This window comes from Saimiri boliviensis, chromosome 15, assembly GCF_048565385.1.
Source record: "Saimiri boliviensis isolate mSaiBol1 chromosome 15, mSaiBol1.pri, whole genome shotgun sequence".
In the NCBI taxonomy this organism is placed as follows: Eukaryota; Metazoa; Chordata; class Mammalia; order Primates; family Cebidae; genus Saimiri; species Saimiri boliviensis.
In genome coordinates, this window is record NC_133463.1 from 48,158,974 (window position 1) to 48,177,112 (window position 18,139).

At 36.8% G+C, this 18,139-nt stretch overlaps 1 protein-coding gene across 4 annotated transcripts; it reads left to right on the plus strand.

Moving 5' to 3' along the window:
* Positions 1 to 215: 215 nt before the first annotated feature.
* On the plus strand, positions 216 to 17,832 carry PEX2 (peroxisomal biogenesis factor 2). 4 transcript variants are annotated; one of them, XM_010351445.3, is made up of 4 exons: positions 216 to 306; positions 402 to 545; positions 14,393 to 14,502; positions 16,553 to 17,832. In XM_010351445.3, exon 4 carries the CDS (start codon positions 16,570 to 16,572, stop codon positions 17,485 to 17,487), a length of 918 nt encoding a protein of 305 aa, XP_010349747.1. In that variant the 5' UTR covers positions 216 to 306; positions 402 to 545; positions 14,393 to 14,502; positions 16,553 to 16,569; the 3' UTR covers positions 17,488 to 17,832. The 4 variants fall into 4 exon arrangements, with proteins under 4 accessions (XP_010349747.1, XP_074243073.1, XP_074243071.1 ...); XM_074386972.1 differs by lacking the exon at positions 216 to 306 and adding an exon at positions 16,301 to 16,393 and having other exon boundaries at positions 416 to 545; positions 14,393 to 14,536; XM_074386970.1 differs by lacking the exon at positions 216 to 306 and adding an exon at positions 16,303 to 16,393 and having other exon boundaries at positions 416 to 545.
* The last annotated feature ends 307 nt before the right edge of the window (positions 17,833 to 18,139 follow it).

Below are 18,139 nucleotides of genomic sequence, written 5' to 3' on the forward strand. Positions count from 1 at the left end.
CATCCCTCGGCCGGTCCTCCTCCTACAGCGAATAAGGCACCCCAGAAGTGCGGAGGCTCCTGGCCACCACCCGGCGGCGCTTGTCGGAGGGTGGTGGCGGCGGCCGCAGCCCGAAAAAACCCAGCCCTCACAAGCCCCGGCTTCCCCTAGGCCCCTTGACACTTGCAGCCTCTTCACTTGCGGCCCCTGACCCGGGCCTGACCGGTTCGTGACTCTCCTGCCAATCAGAGACAGAGTTCCTCCTGGCAACCGACCAATCATCGCGCGCGGGTGTCCGCCTCGGCTCCTCGGCCCTTCGGCTCCTCGGTTCGTCTGCGTTCGGGATTGTTTGGCCGTCTCCGGCCTTCCGCAGCGCTGAAGCGCAGTTCTAGTTGGTGTAACTTTTTGTGTTTTTTTTTCAGCCACTTCCGGCTCCTGTGTCGCTCCGGAAGCCCGCGAGTTCCGGAAGCCCTGTTAATCCGGATTCGGCTAGGAAAAGGCCAGCTTTCCAGAGAAATGTTTCAGAGAAAGTTACGTGGAGCGTGGGCGTTTCGCAGACTCTTAAGGTCAGTGTCTGCCCTGGAGAGCCGCAGTGCAAACCCGAGGTCTTGTTTTCAGCTGGGCGGTCGTGGGGTTTCATGACCTCGTAATTGTCGCCCTTTGCTTTTTTTCCCTGTTTATTGGCTTCCTGTCTTCTTGGAAAAGGTAAATCAAAGCCTCTGAATTTAGGAAAAGGCAGTGAAGCAAACCTAAACTCCTGAAGATGTTTTTAGGATCGTGCCATTAAAAATAAACACATAGCTGCAGTTGAGTTCCTTTGCATTCCACGTAGTGACTTAAGAGACGAACTTTGAAATATTTTTCTCCCACTTGGCGGTCGTGAAGATATTTACTTCTTAAAAACGGCTTTACAAAGAATTCAGGATCCAAGCATTACTTAATATCTGAAGGTTCATGGAAAGTGTTATATGTGGTACAAAAATTTGAATATGCTTATGTTTCTAACATTGTTGAAAGCGCACGTAAAGGCAGTTTGGTTTTTTTTTAATGAGGGAAAAAATAATGAACAGTTTCTGATAAAATTGCTTGCGATAAATTAGTTATATTTCACACTGACTTTTGATAAGAAATCTGAATGAGAATCATTAACATTTTTTTCTGGGTTCTTAAATTAAAAATCGTTATTTATTTATTGAGGTTCCGTTTTACAGATTTCCCACATTCAGTGAAAGGGCTTTTGACAAAATGAGCAAGCTGTTGAACGTTCAAGTCTAACACATCCTGTTAAAATTCCATGATGCCCCATGGAAATACTTTTTATCTTGAAGTTTTCAGGCAATTACAAGGATACTGGGGCTCTCTCAGCACCGCAGCTTGTAGTCTGAACACCTTCCCCTACAAATGTTACCTTTACTTAATTCTGAACAGAATGAACTTAGGGTGACTGACTTGTTTTTAACTTATTTGATCTCACCTATATTATCAGTTACTTGTTTACAGAAAGATTACAGTTGAGTGATCTTGAGCCAGAGGAGATTTGAAAGAAGTATTTACAAAGTCAAAAAAAAAAAAAAAAAAACTTCATATTTTCTTCTTAAAAAATAAAGAGAGTTGGGTTCTAGTCCTGACTCTGGTTGCCTTTGAAGAACTTTACCTCTTCACCATATTCTCCTCATTTTTTAGAAATTAGTGGTATTACTCAGTCTGTGGTTTTAAAACTGTTCCATAGGAGAACTCCTGTAGAAATTTTCTGGGGCCATGCAAGGAGAGACAAAGCAAGCCCACCCTCAGGTTTATTAAAAAGAGCAGCTGTTTATGTGTTCTCTTGAATAACAGGGTTTTTGTTAAGAATTTTACATTTATATCTTAAACGAGATGATCTGCATTTTCTTCTAGCATTAAAATTTTGTTTTTTAAGGATAGTTACTGATTTGTATTCAGTGTGCATTTGTTTATTACAGTTTTTAAAAATAATATATTCTCAGCTAATTTATCTCTAAAAGCTACAAATATGTTCATATTCTGTTTCAATTTATTTTATAAAAACAAATTTGAAATTTGACTTTTTTTATGATCAGAATCAGAATTTATTATTTTCTCTTTATTATACCTTCTTCTTTTAGCCATAAAAGCTTTGCTTATATTTGTTGCACCTAATGATTTTTGCCCTAAGGAGGATAAGTATTTTTCATTTTACATGTTTGGTAACTGAACATTAAAAATATTAGCAGGCTTGCTCATCATCACATCAGTAGTGAAGTTCTTGGTCCTGACTCCATGTTTTTCTCGCAACATCAAGCAATTGTAAAGTTTCTTTCCCTCTTGCACACCATCCACGTGTTCGGATTCCTATAGCACAAGGAAAATGTGTGAATAAGTACAATCTTTATATCTTGCCAGAAGTTCTCTCTTAAATTACCTCATTTTTTACTCTTTTGATGATCTGAGTTGGACAACCTAGAAGCAAATTGGATGTTCTCTGTCTCTCTTTTCTGTGAAGTGATAGCAGTCTATAAATACTTGGTGTTCCTTTTCCATTCCTTTGGAATGTATAAGAAACCTCAGGAGAAAAGCCCTAAACTGTCCCATTTGCCCTATGTCGATAATCCTCCTCTTTTAAACCTCGCCCTGTGGTTTCTTTACATGGAAGTGGAGGCAAGGAAGGGATGTCTAGCTTCCTCTGCCCTTCCCTGTGTGTGATATTTATCTTCTCCCTAACATATTCCCATCTATACAATAAAAATATCCTATTCTATGTTGCTTCTTACTCTATTTAATATATTTCCTTTTTATTAGCGATCTCCCTTCTTACTGCCTGTCAGTAAGATGAGATAAAATTCCATACAAATTATATTTGCTTTCTTCTTACTAATAAAACAAAAACCAAGAACTTCAGAGTATATTTTGATTATGCCTGACTACTGTCTTTCTTTTTTGTTTTTTTTGAGACTTAGTCTCCCTCTGTTGCCCAGGCTAGAGTGCAGTACCACAGTCTCAGCTCACTGCAGCTTCCGCCTCCCAAATTCAAGCAATTCTCCTGCTTCAGCCTCCCAAGTAGCTGGGATTACAGGTACCTGCCACCACACCCAGCTAATTTTTCTATTTCTAGTAGAGTTAGGGTTTCACCATGTTGGCCAGGCTGGTCTTGGACTCCTGACCTCAGACAGTCCGCCCACCTCAGCCCACTGTCTTTTAGTGTTAGATGAATGAGTTGGCATTGCTAACACTTGCATGTATGTTTTCATAATAGTTGTAATGTTCACACCTTGGGTTTTTCACTCATATATTCCCTTTGTTCAGATTTGACAGTCCCTTTGAATGGTCCTTTGACCACATGTATAGAGGCAGCAAGAGGGAATATAGATAAGATATATCCAAAGCAATAAGGACAACTGTACCACATTCCTTTAATTTCTTTCCCCATCTGTAGTCATGACAGCTTCACTGGCAGTCTGGTCTTTTGAATGATCTTGAGGGGGAAAAAGATTTCCTTTGAGTTCTGTGGGATTAAATTTGATCCAAGCTTAGCAAATATCCATTCTATTAAGTGTATTTTGTGTATTCTACAGTTTTCCTAGTGTTTACTATAAATTTACTAATTGCTAGCTTGACTTTAGATGGGTTGTTAATCTCCTCAAGCCTTAATTTTTGTCTTTTTAAAATGGAGGTGATAATACTGTATTTACTGTGTTGTGAGGATTAAATGAGATAAAGAATGTAAATAAAATTTATAGTGCCTTGCACATAATATATATCACATGGTAGTTCCTCCTATTCCATTTATAATGGCTCTTTGTTCCTTTAGGATATTTCTGCATTCTCTTATACCATAAAATGTTCAATTAAATGTGTGTTTCAATGATTTTCAAGTCATTTAGAATTCTTAAGAAATTAGATTCTAAAGCCCATTTTAAAATTTATAGAATATTTAAAGATCTAGCTGCTCATACATTTCATGTGTGTCTTGCTTGCTCATCCTTGCACTAGTATTTTTCCCATAGTTTATGCCTATACTCTTAATACTTGACCTCTTTAAGATAGTCGCATCTGTGTGACCTGTGGTAGCATCCTAAAGTGTTCATGTTTAACTTTTAGGCCCATCACCACGTTGTCAGTATAGGAAACTGTTGTAGAGCTGGTTCTGCCACTTCTGGTCCTGGGATTTTACCCAAGTTAGCTAATCTCCGTGCCTCAATTTTCTTGTTTTAGAACAGAAATAACAGAACCTCTTTATTAGTATTGTAAAGATTAAATGATTTAATATTTAAATTTGTATCTGGTAATTAGCTATAGGAGTCACTTGTTACCATTCAGTAACTGGTAAGTGATCTGTGTTTTCTTTGGTTGAAAATTAACAAGTTCCTTGGGATTATCTTCCTTAGTGTTTCACTCTAACTCTCCATGAATACTGTCTCTGTCTCCCTTGTCCTGCTCTGATTTCTCTACTTTCCTTATGTTCTATATTATTCTTTTGCAGTTGGAAATATCTGTTCTTTTATTCTTTTTTTCTCCTTTCCTTTCCAAGATTTCCTAAAACAGTTTCTATAAAGATTCTAGATAGGTAGGTAAACTTCTTACAGTTGCTTTTTTTTTTTTTTTTTTAAACCAATGAAGAGTATAGTGTAGTAAAATGACTTTTCTAGAGTCACACAATCTGTTAGTGAACTTGGGCTAGAATACAGAGCTAATCAGAGGCAGTTTAACTCTGCTTTCTCCATTATTCGCTCCAACATCTGTTTTTTATTTTCACAATAAGCATTCTCTTAGACTCAGAAGTATCAGGTTTCTGAAAGAAAAAAAATGTAAGTGCCATGCTATTATCTTAAAAATATAAAGGCAGGCCCAAATATTGGAAATTCTTTTCTAAGGTTTTAAAAAAGTATTTTATGCTAGTTTTAGATACTCGAATAAATATATTGTAGGTGGGATAAGTAAAGCACTCACTCAGTTGATTGTATAAGGCTAACTATAGTCTTGCGTTCTATTGAGTTCCCTCTTCTCTCCAAATGGGGGAAAAAAAAAGTTTTTTTCCCTCTTCTAGGGCAAGTTACTTACCATTATCCATATTTTTGAGAAATATGTGTGACTTTGAAGTTTGTCTTTCAGATACATTTTAGAAATGTGTTGTCATATACCCACTACCACTTCAAAAAGAAAAATTCTATTTAGATTTTGATGAGGCAGTCTTCATTGAAGTTAAAAGTAATTTAGAGGTCTATTGGATATAATACATTTTTAAAATTTCACATATTTTTGCCATACCCAAATGAGCACAACTGTGATTTATAACATCAGATGTGTATAAACTATTAAAACTTAGTTTATGTGTGATGAAATAGAGGAACAAGAAAGTAGTGACAAGGCTTAGCAAGTCTGTATCAGAAATGGGATTTGAACTTATAGTTGTTAGGCCTGTTCACAGTGCCAGAGGTCACAGTGTTCTAATGGGTTTCAGCCATATCCTTTTTTCTTTTGCCCATGTTTGAAATGTGTTCTGGGAATCGGTGTCCTGTTAAATCCCTCTTTGATGCATGTCCCATTTATTAGTATTGATTCCAATACAATGGACAGTAAATCTGACTACACAAAGGAAATAAAATAGTAAGCTATAGGTTCAAAATTTAAGATGTCTAGTCATAGAATTTTATTCATATAACCTCATAATATGAAATGCTAGTTTAACATTTTGAAAAAGAGAAAACAATGAACATGAGCTCATCCACTTTGATTGCTAGAACATTTAAGATAGTGTAGCAGTAACATTTTCATTCTAAAACTTAGTTCATTGTTGTGGATATGGAAAAGAAGAGCCTAGCAGGGGGTGCATGAGTGGGTATGACACCATAGAGATTACTTGAGAATCATGTTTCTGCTGACATAGTTTACAGGACTGTAAATTTAAATGCAGAATTTTTATAGGCAGTATGCATTGACAAATATGCCTAATGGTAATACATCTAATACTGAGAGTCTTGGAACAGGTCAATAATAATGTGTATATTGATAGCAGCGATGTAGGAGATGTTACTTGGTATTATAGCTAAAATCCATGTTATCCCTTTAATCATAATTACATTAATATTGACAGGCCCTTGACAATACCCACATTATTATTGATAGATTTCTGTCAATAACATGTTTTTAAAGAAAATATATTCATTCATGATTTGTACTATACTCAATAAAACTATAAAATACATCCTGAAAAATTTCTTCTTCCTCAATGAGATACAGTCATTTGTGTAGGTTTTGGAATATGATATAGATTGCAAAGTTTTTATTGTGGGTTATGAAAAACAGAAGGAAAGCATAGTTATTTAAGGGATAAGGTTATATATTGCTGCTCTTAGTAAATGAATTTTTAGTTGTTTTTTTCTGTGAAAGAAAAGCAGTGTGACATGTTTAGTGATAAAATGTCAGCAGGAGTCCTTTTAGTAGTTTTTAGTACTAGATCATTTTGTCTTAAACATATTTATGTGACAAGTTAATCACACTAACCCTGGTAGATGCTGTACTTTTTATCTGGTCTTGATTTTGCCTTAAGCATCTTTTTCACATATCCTTAACACAGTAGAATACTTCACCGAACACTAAGATTGTTTACTGCCTATTATAATTTATTTACATATTTTTATATATCTCTTTGCATAGCCAATAAATGTAGCTCTTCCCTCCCCTGGGTTAGCATTTTGGAATCTTAACGATAGTATAGCTTGAGAGTTGAAGGATTGGGTGGCTGGTTAGGATTGTGTATGAAAAGGAAGAATAGGAAAAAGTATTGCTTGTTTTGGCATTTTGGAAAAATCAGTTTATTAAATTTAATACTGGTTATTTCAATTCAGAGCAATTCCAACTTTTTAATAAAAGGACTTAGCTTGTAATTTTTTAAAAATATTCCAGTTTGTAAAACTGAATACTGTTCTAAAATAACCAATCATATAGAAATTGTTACAGTTTACTAAAATTCTTGAAAGTAAAGTCAAAATAGACTTCCCAATGGTTGGGCATGGGTATTGGCAATCCATGTAACAGAAGTCAGGAAAGTACTAGTTTACTCAAAGCATTGGGAATTTTTGACCCAAAAATGTGAAAGGATACTATAATTTTCCTCTTGATTTCCATGGTTCTTAAGTAAGTTAAATTACTTTGACTTTTCCAGTAAGTTGTTAGCATCATAGGCCCCTGAATTGTTGCAGGAATCCTATAAATCTGGTCTCCCAGAATGGCAGCTTTTCTTTTCTTCAGTTTTATTAAACTCTGCTATTAGATTAATCTTTTGAAATTTATATCCCATTATGTCTCTTCTCTTCAATGATTATTCATGCCTACAGAATCAATACAATTTCCTTACACAGGTTCTTTGTCCAGTGTGGCTAGGTTGACACTTCAGCCAGTCTCTCCTGCCACCCTGCTCTGGCCATAGCAGGTGACTTGTCTGTTTGCTTCCAGATAACGGATGCTGCCACTTTGACGTGGGTTAAATAACCAAGGATGCAGCTCATACTGCAACCCATCTCTGTATGTCCCAGCTAGGCTATGGCCAGGAGCTTGCACATTTCTAGGCTTTCACACAACCTGTTCCCTTGCCTCACATACCATTTTCCTCTTTTCTACCTGGGAAGTTTTGTGATCCTTTATAATTTTTTTATGTTTTAGGATTCATTCTCCATTTCAGAGATCAATGACCAGTCCTGATTACAGTAACATCCTATTTGTTTTTAAAAATACTTGAATAAAAGGAAGTTAGCTGACAGTTAAATATTTAGATTGAATCTCTGGTACCTAGGAGAATACCTTTTATTTGGTAGGTGTTCAGTCTATATTGGTTACATTGAGTAACCATTTGTCAGAGAATTAGAATTCACTAAAACACAAACTGCTTACACTATATTGGGAATAATTTTATGTGATTTAAAGTCATTTATGGCATTTCTGCTTCATACCTATTATAACAAATCTTATTGTACTGCTGTAGAGGGAAGAAGATTCCATAATTGGGCTAATTGAACTTCTGGTTATTTTGATTTCATCATTTTCCTCTACTCCTTGGCTGCCCTTCTCTAAAGACAGTATTCTAGAGTGGCTGTACCTGCCAGAAAGGAAGGGGTGGGGTGGGAGTACAGATGAGGAAGAACTGAATGTAATATGCTGGGGATGAACACAAGTTTGGGTGCTTGTCTTTGACTGCCTGCACCATGTTCTGTGCAGCAAAGCACCCTAGGGTCAAATTTTAAAAGTGTGCACTCAAAAGGTTTCTTTACATCAAGATAACAGGCACAACTATGTTGATAGGGGCTAAATAATCATGGGAGCAGGTCATGTGGGAGCCCATCTCTTTTCTCAATCCCCACTGTGTCATATCCTTTCAGACTAGGTGCAAGTTAAGGGGGTAACTCCTGCCTGGCCCCTCCCACATGTACACATAAGGGTGACAACATGTTTGTGGTTTAACTGCCACAATTTCTGTTGATGTCGTCAGTATTTCCTGGAAAAAAAAAAATTGATACAGGTTGATTGAGGCATTACTATGAGTAATAGTGAAGGTTTCAGTCTTTTGAAATGACATTTGCCAAAATTAGTTTGGGGCCTTTTATTTTTCATGGCCATCCCTAGCCAAAGCAACAATAATGTAATAAATAATACTGCTTTGTGGCTTCCAAACCACGTTCATAACATTATCTGGTTTAATCTCAACAACTTTGTGAGGTAGCGTTATTTCCAACTTTTAGGAGAAGAATCTGAGGCTAATGAATTTTTTTAAGATCACATAGCAAGTAAGTGACAGAACTAGAACTTGAGCTCAGGCCTGTTTGATTTTAAATCTGCTTTTTCCACTGTATCGCAGATGCCTAAAGAAGAATGTAGAGCATGGGAGAAGTATTCCACTTTAATGAACTATGATGTGTAATAGACAGTGTCTGTTCTATGTTTACAATTAAAAGAAGTCACAAAAATGACTAAAATGTTGGAAAATAAAACCTAAAACAAAAAAAATAGAGAAATTATTCATCTGGAGGAGCAAAGGCTGAAGAACAGTTTAATAATAGTCTTTTGGTCTGTTAAAGAGTCTTACGTAGGGAGGAGAGCAAGCCCAGCTGTTCCTAATCTACACTGAGGCCAGGCCTGGGGAGAAGAAGAAGAAAAAAATGTTAAACTATAACAGAAGGGATAAGAAAGAATTTTTTGATAATAAGTATTGTTAAATATTGTATTGGTTTAAGACTGTTTTAGGTCTCCTTTTCTGGCAGTCATTAAAAATTATTATTTTTACTGAATGTTTTTAAGTGTGATTCCTCCAAAAACAAAAGATTTGAAATAGATGATTCTTCTGAGAAACCACTCCCTTTGACCATTTTCTCACTAAATATCACTAAGGAACCTGAGGAGGAGATGCAGTTATGCATTGCTTATCAAGGGGGTACATTCTGAGAAGTGCGTAGTTTCATGATTTCATCATTGTGCAAACATCATAGAGTATACTTACGCAAACCTACTTGGTATAGCCTACTTTACACCTCCTTATATTTTACGGTGCTTTCTGGTTTGAAGATACTGCTTTTACAAATTAAAGGTTTGTAGCAAACCTGAGTCAAGTCTGTCTGCATAATTTTTTTTCAACAGCATGTACTAAACTTTGTGTCTATGTGTAACATTTAAGCAATTCTAATTCTTGCAATATTTCAGTTTTTTAATTATATTCTTAATGGTGTCCTGTGATCAATGATCTTTGATATTACTATTGTAATTGTTCTGGGGATCACAAACTATACCATATAAGATGGTGAACTTAATAAATATTCTGGAGCACCAAGAATTGTATCCATATAAGATGGTGAATTTAATAAATATTCTGTGTTCTGCCTGTTCTGCCGACTTACCTATTCCCTGAGACACAATGTTAAAATTAGACTGATTAAAATAATCCTACAGTGGCCTCTAAGTGTTCAAGTGAAAGGAAGGGTTGTACATCTCTGACTTCAAATCAAAATCTAGAAATGATAAAGCTTAGTGAGGAAGCCATGTCAGAAGCCAAGATAGGCCAAAAGCTAGACCTCTTGTACCAAACAGCCAAGTTGTGAATGCAAAGGAAAAGTTCTTGAAGGGAATTGGAGGTGCTACTCCAGGGAACATATGAATTAAAGAAAGTAGCCTTACTGCTGATAGGGAAAAAGTTTTAGTGGTCTGGGTAGACGATCAAACCAGCCACAAAATTACCTTAAGCCATAGCCTAATCCAGAGCAAGTTCCTAACTCTCTTAAGTTCTTTATGACAGAGAGGTGAGGAAGCTGCAGAGGAAAAGGTGGAAGCTAGCAGAGATTGGTTCATGAGATTTAAGGCAATAACCAACTTTTATAATATAAACATGCAAGATAAAGCAGCAAATGCTAAGATAGGAGCTGCAGCAACTTATCTAGAAGCTCTAGCTAAATAATTTATGAAGGTGGCTATACTAGACAATATATTTTCAAGGTACACAAAAGCCTTATATTGGAAGAAAATACCACATATCACTTTGATAGCGAGATATAAGCCAATATGTGGCTACAAAAGACAGGCTGACTTTCCTATTGGGGGCTAATGTAGCTAGTGACTTTAAATTGAAGGCAATGCTTATTTCCATTCTAAAAATTTGAAAACCCTTAAGTATTACACTATACCTACTCTGCCTGTGCTTTATAAATGAAAAAGAAAAACAAAGCCTAGATGACAGCACATCTGTTTACAGCATGGTTTACTCAATAGGCACACAGTGGAGACCTGCTAAAAAAATATATTTCAAAATGCTACTGCTCATGTATGTGCACCTTAGTCACCCAAGAGCTCTGATGAAGATATACAAGGAAATTAATGTTCTCATACCTGCTATCACAGCATCCATTCTGCAGCCTATGGATCAAGGAGTAATTTTGACTTTTTCATCTTATTTTTTAAGAACTACATTTCATAAGGCTATAGCTGCCAATAGCAGTTTCTCTCATGGACCTGGGCAAAGTAAATCGAAAACCTTCTGGAAAGGATTCACCTTTCTGTGTATCATTAAGAACATGATTCATGAGAAAGGGTCAACATATCAACATGAACAGTAGCTTGTAAGAAGTTGATTCTAACCATTGTTGATGGCTTTGAGGGTTTCAAGACTTGAGTGGAGGAAATAACTACAGAAGTGGTGGAAATAGCAAGATAACTAGATTTAGAGTGGAGCCTGAAGATACAACTGTTGTGCTACAATCGCATAATAGAACTTGAATGGATAAAGAGTTGCTTCCCCCACCTTGTTTTTTGAGATGACGGTCTTGCTCTGTTACTCAGGCTGGTGTACAATAGCACAGTCAGCTCCCTGCAGCCTCTCAGTCTCCTGGGCTCAAGCAACCCTCCTGCCTCGGCCTCCTCTTAGTGGCTAGGACTACAGGTGCATGCTAGCACACCTGGCTATTTTTATTTTTTATAGAGATAGTGTCTCCCTATGTTGCCTGGCAGTCCTCCCTTGGCCTCTCAAAGGGCTGGAATTATAGGCATGAGCCACTGCATCCAGTGAGTTGCTTCTTATGGATAAGCAAAGAAATTGGTTTCTTGAGTTGGATTCTATACCTGAGGAAATGCTGTAAACATTGTTGAAAAGACAGCAAAGGATTTAGAATACCCCATAAACGTAATTGATAAAGCAATGGCAGAGTTTGAGACTGTTGAATCAGTTTTGAAAGAAGTTTTACTATGGGTAAAAGCTATGAGAAAGCTTCACATGCTACAGAGAAATCTTTCATGAAATGAAAAGTCAATCCACGTGGCAAATTTTGTTGTTGTCTTAAGATATTGCCACAACCACCCCAGTCTTAAGCAGTCATCACCTTGATCAGTCAGCAGGCATCAGTATCAAGACAAGACCCTCCACTATCAAAAAGATTTTAACTCACTGAAGGCTCAGATGGTTGTTAGCATTTTTTAGCAATCAAGTGATTTTTAATTAAGATATCTACATTGTTGGCCGGGCGCGGTGGCTTGTGCCTGTAGTCTCAGCACTTTGGGAGGCCAAGGCAGGAGGATCATGAGATCAAGAGATCAAGACCATCCTGGCCAACATGGTTAAACACCATCTCTACTAAAAATACAAAAATTAGCTGGGCGTAGTGGCATGTGCCTGTAGTCCCAGCTTCTCAGGAGGCTGAGGCAAGAGAATTGCTTGAACTAGGGAGGTGGAGGTTGCAGTGAGCCAAGATCAGGCCACTTCACTCCAGCCTGGCAACAGAATGAGACTCTGTCTCAAAAAAAAAAAAAAAAAAAAAGCCAAGATATATACATTGTTTTTAAGACACAATGCTTTTGCACACTTAATAGACTGCAGTATAGTGTAAATGTAAGTTTTATATGCATTGGAAAAACAAAAAGTGATGCAACTTACTTTATTATGATATTTGCTTTGTCGCAGTGCTCTGTAACCTAACCTGCAGTGTGCCTGAGGTATGTCTGTTTTCTTACGTGATTCTGATGAACTCCCAAGTTTGAAAATCATTAGACTAGAGGAGCAGAGACCACAGAACTGTAATGTTGAAGACCAGTTTAGAAGGATTAAAAGCCCAGATATATATGTATCTTCATCATAAATATATATCTGTTAGCAGTTAAAAACTCTAATAAGATTATGTTGTTACAAAGAAAGTTGAATGTGTTACAAATAGACAAGATCTATCTTGTTTTAAATTACTGCCTTCTTGATTTTAGCACTTATGTAGATCAAGTAGATTTGAAATAGATTAGTTTTACCAGAGGGGCATCAGACTTCTAAAATTCTACCCAGATTTTCTCTCTCAACTGAACTTTTCCACTTAGATGTCTCATAGAAGCCCCAGATCTTTAAAATTGCATGTATTTATTATCTTTCTGTTCAAACCTGTATTGCCTCGTGTATTTCTTGTTTCAGGGACTTGGATCACTATCATTCAGTTACTTAAGTCAGTTTTTCTTGGCTTGTTTCTCTCTAGATAGTGTCAGTTCTACCACCTTACTGCTTTCAAAGATACCCTTTTCTCTCTGTCCCCATTGATAGTTTTCTATTTTAGGTCATTATTAGTTTCTCACTAGATCATTCTAACAACCTGTTAACTAGTCTCCATGTTTCCAGTCTTTTTCTCAGCCTCTAATGTATTCTTCCTTAGGGTGGCCAGAAAATGTAACTCTTACTACTTGTTTGCGTACCACTCTTTATAAAATAAAGCCTCCTCAGTTTGGCTTCTAGGGCTTGTAGGACCTGTCTCCTGCTTTCTTTCCATCCTTATCTGTACACATCTAGTCTTGTACCTACTCTTCCCACCATTGGCAATAACATTCTTACCCTCCTTTACCAGGCTGATGTGCTAATCCTTCAGGTGGCTGCTTAGGTAGTCTCTCATAGGAAGCCTTCTCTGACCTTCTCGTGTATAGTTGTAACCATAGTGCCCTACTTTTCCCTTGCATATCACTGATCGCACCTTATTGTAGTCCTCTGTTCATTTTACATAGCACACCCTTACTTTTCTCTCTCGTTCCACAGTAGACTATAGGCTCCACAAGGGTTGAGACAGTGTCTGTTGTATCATTATATCACTAACTCTCATTAATAGGTATATAACAGATGCACAATAAACATGTTGAAATTAGTGAAGTTATTAATTATCACTATTCTGGATATGGTAATTTGAAATCATTTTAAAGGGTAATGGATGGAAATTTATATTTTCTGTCCTTCACACATCCCAGACTTTGATCCTTTTCATTTATCCATTTATCTAGTGCATGTAGAGTGCCTTCTGTGTACCAGGAACTGTGATAGTTGTTATGATTCAACCGTGATAAGGCTCAAATAAACTTTACAACAGTGCTTATTCTCTAGTGGAGGAAAGAAACAATTTAAAAGTAGTTTATGTACAGTACATAGAGGCCAAGAAAGAGAAAGAATAGAGTGCCAAGGGAACAGCTAGATGGGCAGCAACCCAAATTTGGAGAGTCAGAAGAAAGTTATGTCTGAGCCAGTACTTAAAAACTTAGTATGAGTTTTCAGTTAAAGAATGGAAACAGACTGTTCCACACAAAGGGAACAGTTGGTGACGTCTACTGGTAAACAAGAGAAGGGGGTACTTTTTGACTGGATATGACGCGTAAGGAAGGAAAGCAGGCTGGGAGTGGGTTTGGGGAAGTTTGTGTTTTAGAACAGTGGCAGAGTGGGGAAGGCACTGAAGGAGGCAGAAGGTAAGACAGACCAATTTGATGGAATCCACGAGAGAGGAGAGCAGCCAGTATTCAGGAAAAGGCTTGCAAGGAATAGGGAATGACAGATAAGTTAGGAAAAATTTTAGACCAAGTATCAACAGTCCTTGGTGATAGACTTGATTTGTAAAATGAGGAAAGGCTACTCTCTAACTTTATTATTTTTTGTGTGTAGCTTCTGGCAAGTATGAGGCAAGGATTTCACAGAAGAACTTGCAGCAGAAATTCCCACTGCCATAGCTATAGGCTGTCCAGTCTTGAGGGAGTTGCCGGAACGGGAAAAAGGTGAGATCTCTCCAGAAGATGGTTGGCATTTATGGTGAGAAGCATTCCTGTTACATATGTGGGTTGAGAGAAAAATAGGACCAAACAACCTATTCAGTGGTCATTTTTGTTTCCTGGACTTGAACTTGTTAAACATGTAGTCTTCTGCCACTAAGTCTTCTAGGATGCATGGGTAAATTTAGAACTTCTCTCTTGAAAACATTTTCTGTTGTCAAAGATACTCCCAATTTCAAGAAAGACAAGTTATTTTTACCTTCTAATAATTTGCATGTATCATCTTTTTAGTAAAAATCATAACAGAATAGAATTTGAAAGGAATTTGAAAGTCATTTTGTCTCTAGCCCTTTGTTTTATAAGTGAAGAAACTAAGGCATAGGTCAAGGTCAGAGGAAATGACTTGTCAAAGAATACATGACCAGACCATGGCAGTGAGCTCTGGCAGGATCCATGCCTCCCTCTGTAACTGTTCTTTTTGTTAGCATATTGGCCTTTTAAAGGCCTGGACACGATAATCAAGCCCAGAGTGGTGATAACCCATTTTAATTTTTTTGTGTTTCTTTTCCCCCAGCTTTACTGAAGTATAATTGACCAATAAAAATGGTATATATTCAAAGTGTGCAATGTAGTGATTTCATATCTGTATATATTGTGAAGTGACTGCCACAATCAAGTTTATTACCACATCAATCACCACCCACATTTATTTACCGTCTGTGTGTATGTGTGTCATGAGGACACTTCAGATTTGCTCTTGGCAAATTTCAAAGAAATAATAGAGCATTATTAACTACGCTATTGTGGACATGAGTTCCCCAGAACATAGTCATCTTATAACTGAAAATTTGTACCCTTTGACTAACATTGCCCATTTCCCTCACCCCTGTGGCCCCTACCAACCACCATTTTGCTCTCTGCCTCTGTGAATTTAACTTTTTTAGATTCTACATATAAGTATGATCTCACTTATAAGTATGATCTCACTTATATGTAGAATCTAAAAAAGTTGAACTCATAGAAGCAACTAAATTTAAGCCTGATTTTTTTTTTTTTTTTTTTGGTCATGGGTGGATTTTCCAGTTAATAATATTTAAAATATCTGAACTGGTCTGTATACTGGACTATAGCAGTGACTGGGTGTTTAAATTACATCAGCTTGCACATAATAGGTACTTATAATAATGTATGTATATTGAATCAGTAAGCTGTACCTAGGTAACCATTAATCAGCTTTTTGTAATCTAGTTAAATTTTTTCCCTTTAGCACCAATTTGTTTCCTTAATGTATTTATGAAATTATTGTGGTATATATTTTTATATCACAGTTTTCTTAGAGTACTGCATGATGTATACATTTTTAGTACCTGAATAATGATTTTTCTGCATTCTTGTTGCTTCGTGCTAAGATCTAGTACTATTTATTTTCTGCAGTGGTGTGATAGAATTAATAAACATGTATCATTCATTATTTTTCTATAACTTCTTTTACACATATAAAATGTATTTGAGAAAGATTAAATGGCTTACTGAAAAATAATACCTTTGAAATCAGTAGAAGTGCTGGAAAATAAACTGAGGTCTTGATTTAACCATCTATTGCAATGTTCTAGGTAGTTGTACTTAATACATTTCTATATCTCTTCATTAGTCATATTATTCAGCCTCCTTTCTGTTAACTTCAGGATTTGGATAACTCCCTGCTAGAATATCTGACCAAGGAGTATTGCTTAGAAGTATATTTGTGGAAATAGGTTATAGGTTTTGTTTTGTTCTGTTGTTTGTTATCATTTCTTTGATGAAGAGGGCCAAGAAAAAAAGAAAAAGAAATTAAGAAGAAAAAAAGGCAGGGGAAGAAAAGAAAGGCTCTGAGAGACAAGACAGAAAGAAGTTTCAGGTAAGAAGTGATGATTCCCTGTACTATTTTAGACTCCTGAAAGGCTCATCTCCTATCTGTCCTGTGTAATTTGTGTATTACAGTTTCCAGGCATAAATTAAGGAGGTCGTACAAGATTTTAACTCTTTGCTGATGTTCTTGAATTGTATTTTTTCCTAGAGACCTTCAGAGAAGACATGACTTCCAAAAAAGAGAATGCGAAGAGTACAAACAGAGTGCTAAGAATAAGCCAGTTGGATGCACTTGAACTAAACAAGGCCCTGGAGCAGCTTGTGTGGTCCCAGTTTACTCAGTGCTTTCATGGATTTAAACCTGGGCTATTAGCTCGCTTTGAACCAGAGGTGAAAGCATGCTTATGGCTTTTCTTGTGGAGATTCACCATCTACTCCAAAAATGCCACAGTGGGACAGTCAGTTTTGAATATTCAGTACAAAAATGACTTTTCCCCTAACCTGAGATATCAGCCACCTAGTAAAAATCAAAAAATTTGGTATGCTGTTTGTACAATTGGTGGGAGATGGTTAGAAGAACGATGCTACGATTTGCTTCGAAACCATCATTTAGCATCATTTGGGAAAGTCAAGCAGTGCGTGAATTTTGTGGTTGGACTTTTGAAATTAGGTGGGCTGATTAATTTTTTGATTTTCCTTCAGAGGGGAAAGTTTGCAACTTTGACAGAACGTCTCCTAGGCATTCATTCTGTGTGTTGCATGCCTCAAAACATACGTGAAGTTGGCTTTGAATACATGAATAGGGAACTTCTCTGGCATGGTTTTGCTGAATTTCTGATTTTTCTCTTACCACTTATCAATGTCCAGAAGTTGAAAGCCAAGCTATCTTCATGGTATATCCCTCTTACTGGTGCACCTAATAGTGACAATATATTAGCCACCAATGGCAAAGAATGTTCTCTGTGTGGAGAGTGGCCCACCTTGCCTCACACCATAGGATGTGAGCATATCTTCTGTTACTTCTGTGCTAAGAGTAGTTTCTTATTTGACATGTACTTTACTTGTCCTAAATGTGGCACAGAAGTACACAGTCTGCAGCCACTGAAATCGGGAATTGAGATGTCAGAAGTAAATGCTCTTTAGAAACTAAAATTGCTTCCTCTGAGAGAAAAAAAATGCACTGTTTAAATTCTTAATATTAGTCATCCTAAGTATACCATTTATGTATCCTTCATAAGGAATGTGCTGCATAGCCACTGTCTTCTGCTCCTTTCCAGGCATGACTAAATTCTAATCACTGGAAACCATGTGATTCTAAATATATTGTATAAATGTTAATGTATTATGTTTTTTTAAATCATTGCATTCAATTTTTAATGTCAAGAATAATGGACAGCTTTTGTTAGGTGACTACTAACAATGCTTCTTCATTTTACCACTTCTTAAAAAGAGGTTGGACTTTAAAAATAAAGATTTTGGAGATTCTGGGATGCATGTGCATTTATTTTTAGAGATGACATAATATGATAATGTGACAACCATAAGACTGTTGTTTTAAACCTTAAGACCTGATGCCTCAGTTGTAATTATGCTTTTCTCTGAAGCCAGTTTTTAAGGAGTCAGTCCTCAACTGTGACTCCTCCACAGTTGGCTTCCTGTATTCAGAAAGTAAAAATTACTTAAGGCAGCTTGGAAGTGAGGCCTGGGAACTACTGGGGGCAACTAGTATATACAACCCTTTTTACAGTTCTCTTTATCTAGCCTTCCATTCACAGCTTTCATTCTCAGTAAATAT

Excerpts from the sequence above, each read along its gene's own strand:
- PEX2 (XM_010351445.3), top strand. The coding sequence starts at position 16,570 with ATGACTTCCAAAAAAGAGAATGCGAAGAGTACAAACAGAGTGCTAAGA.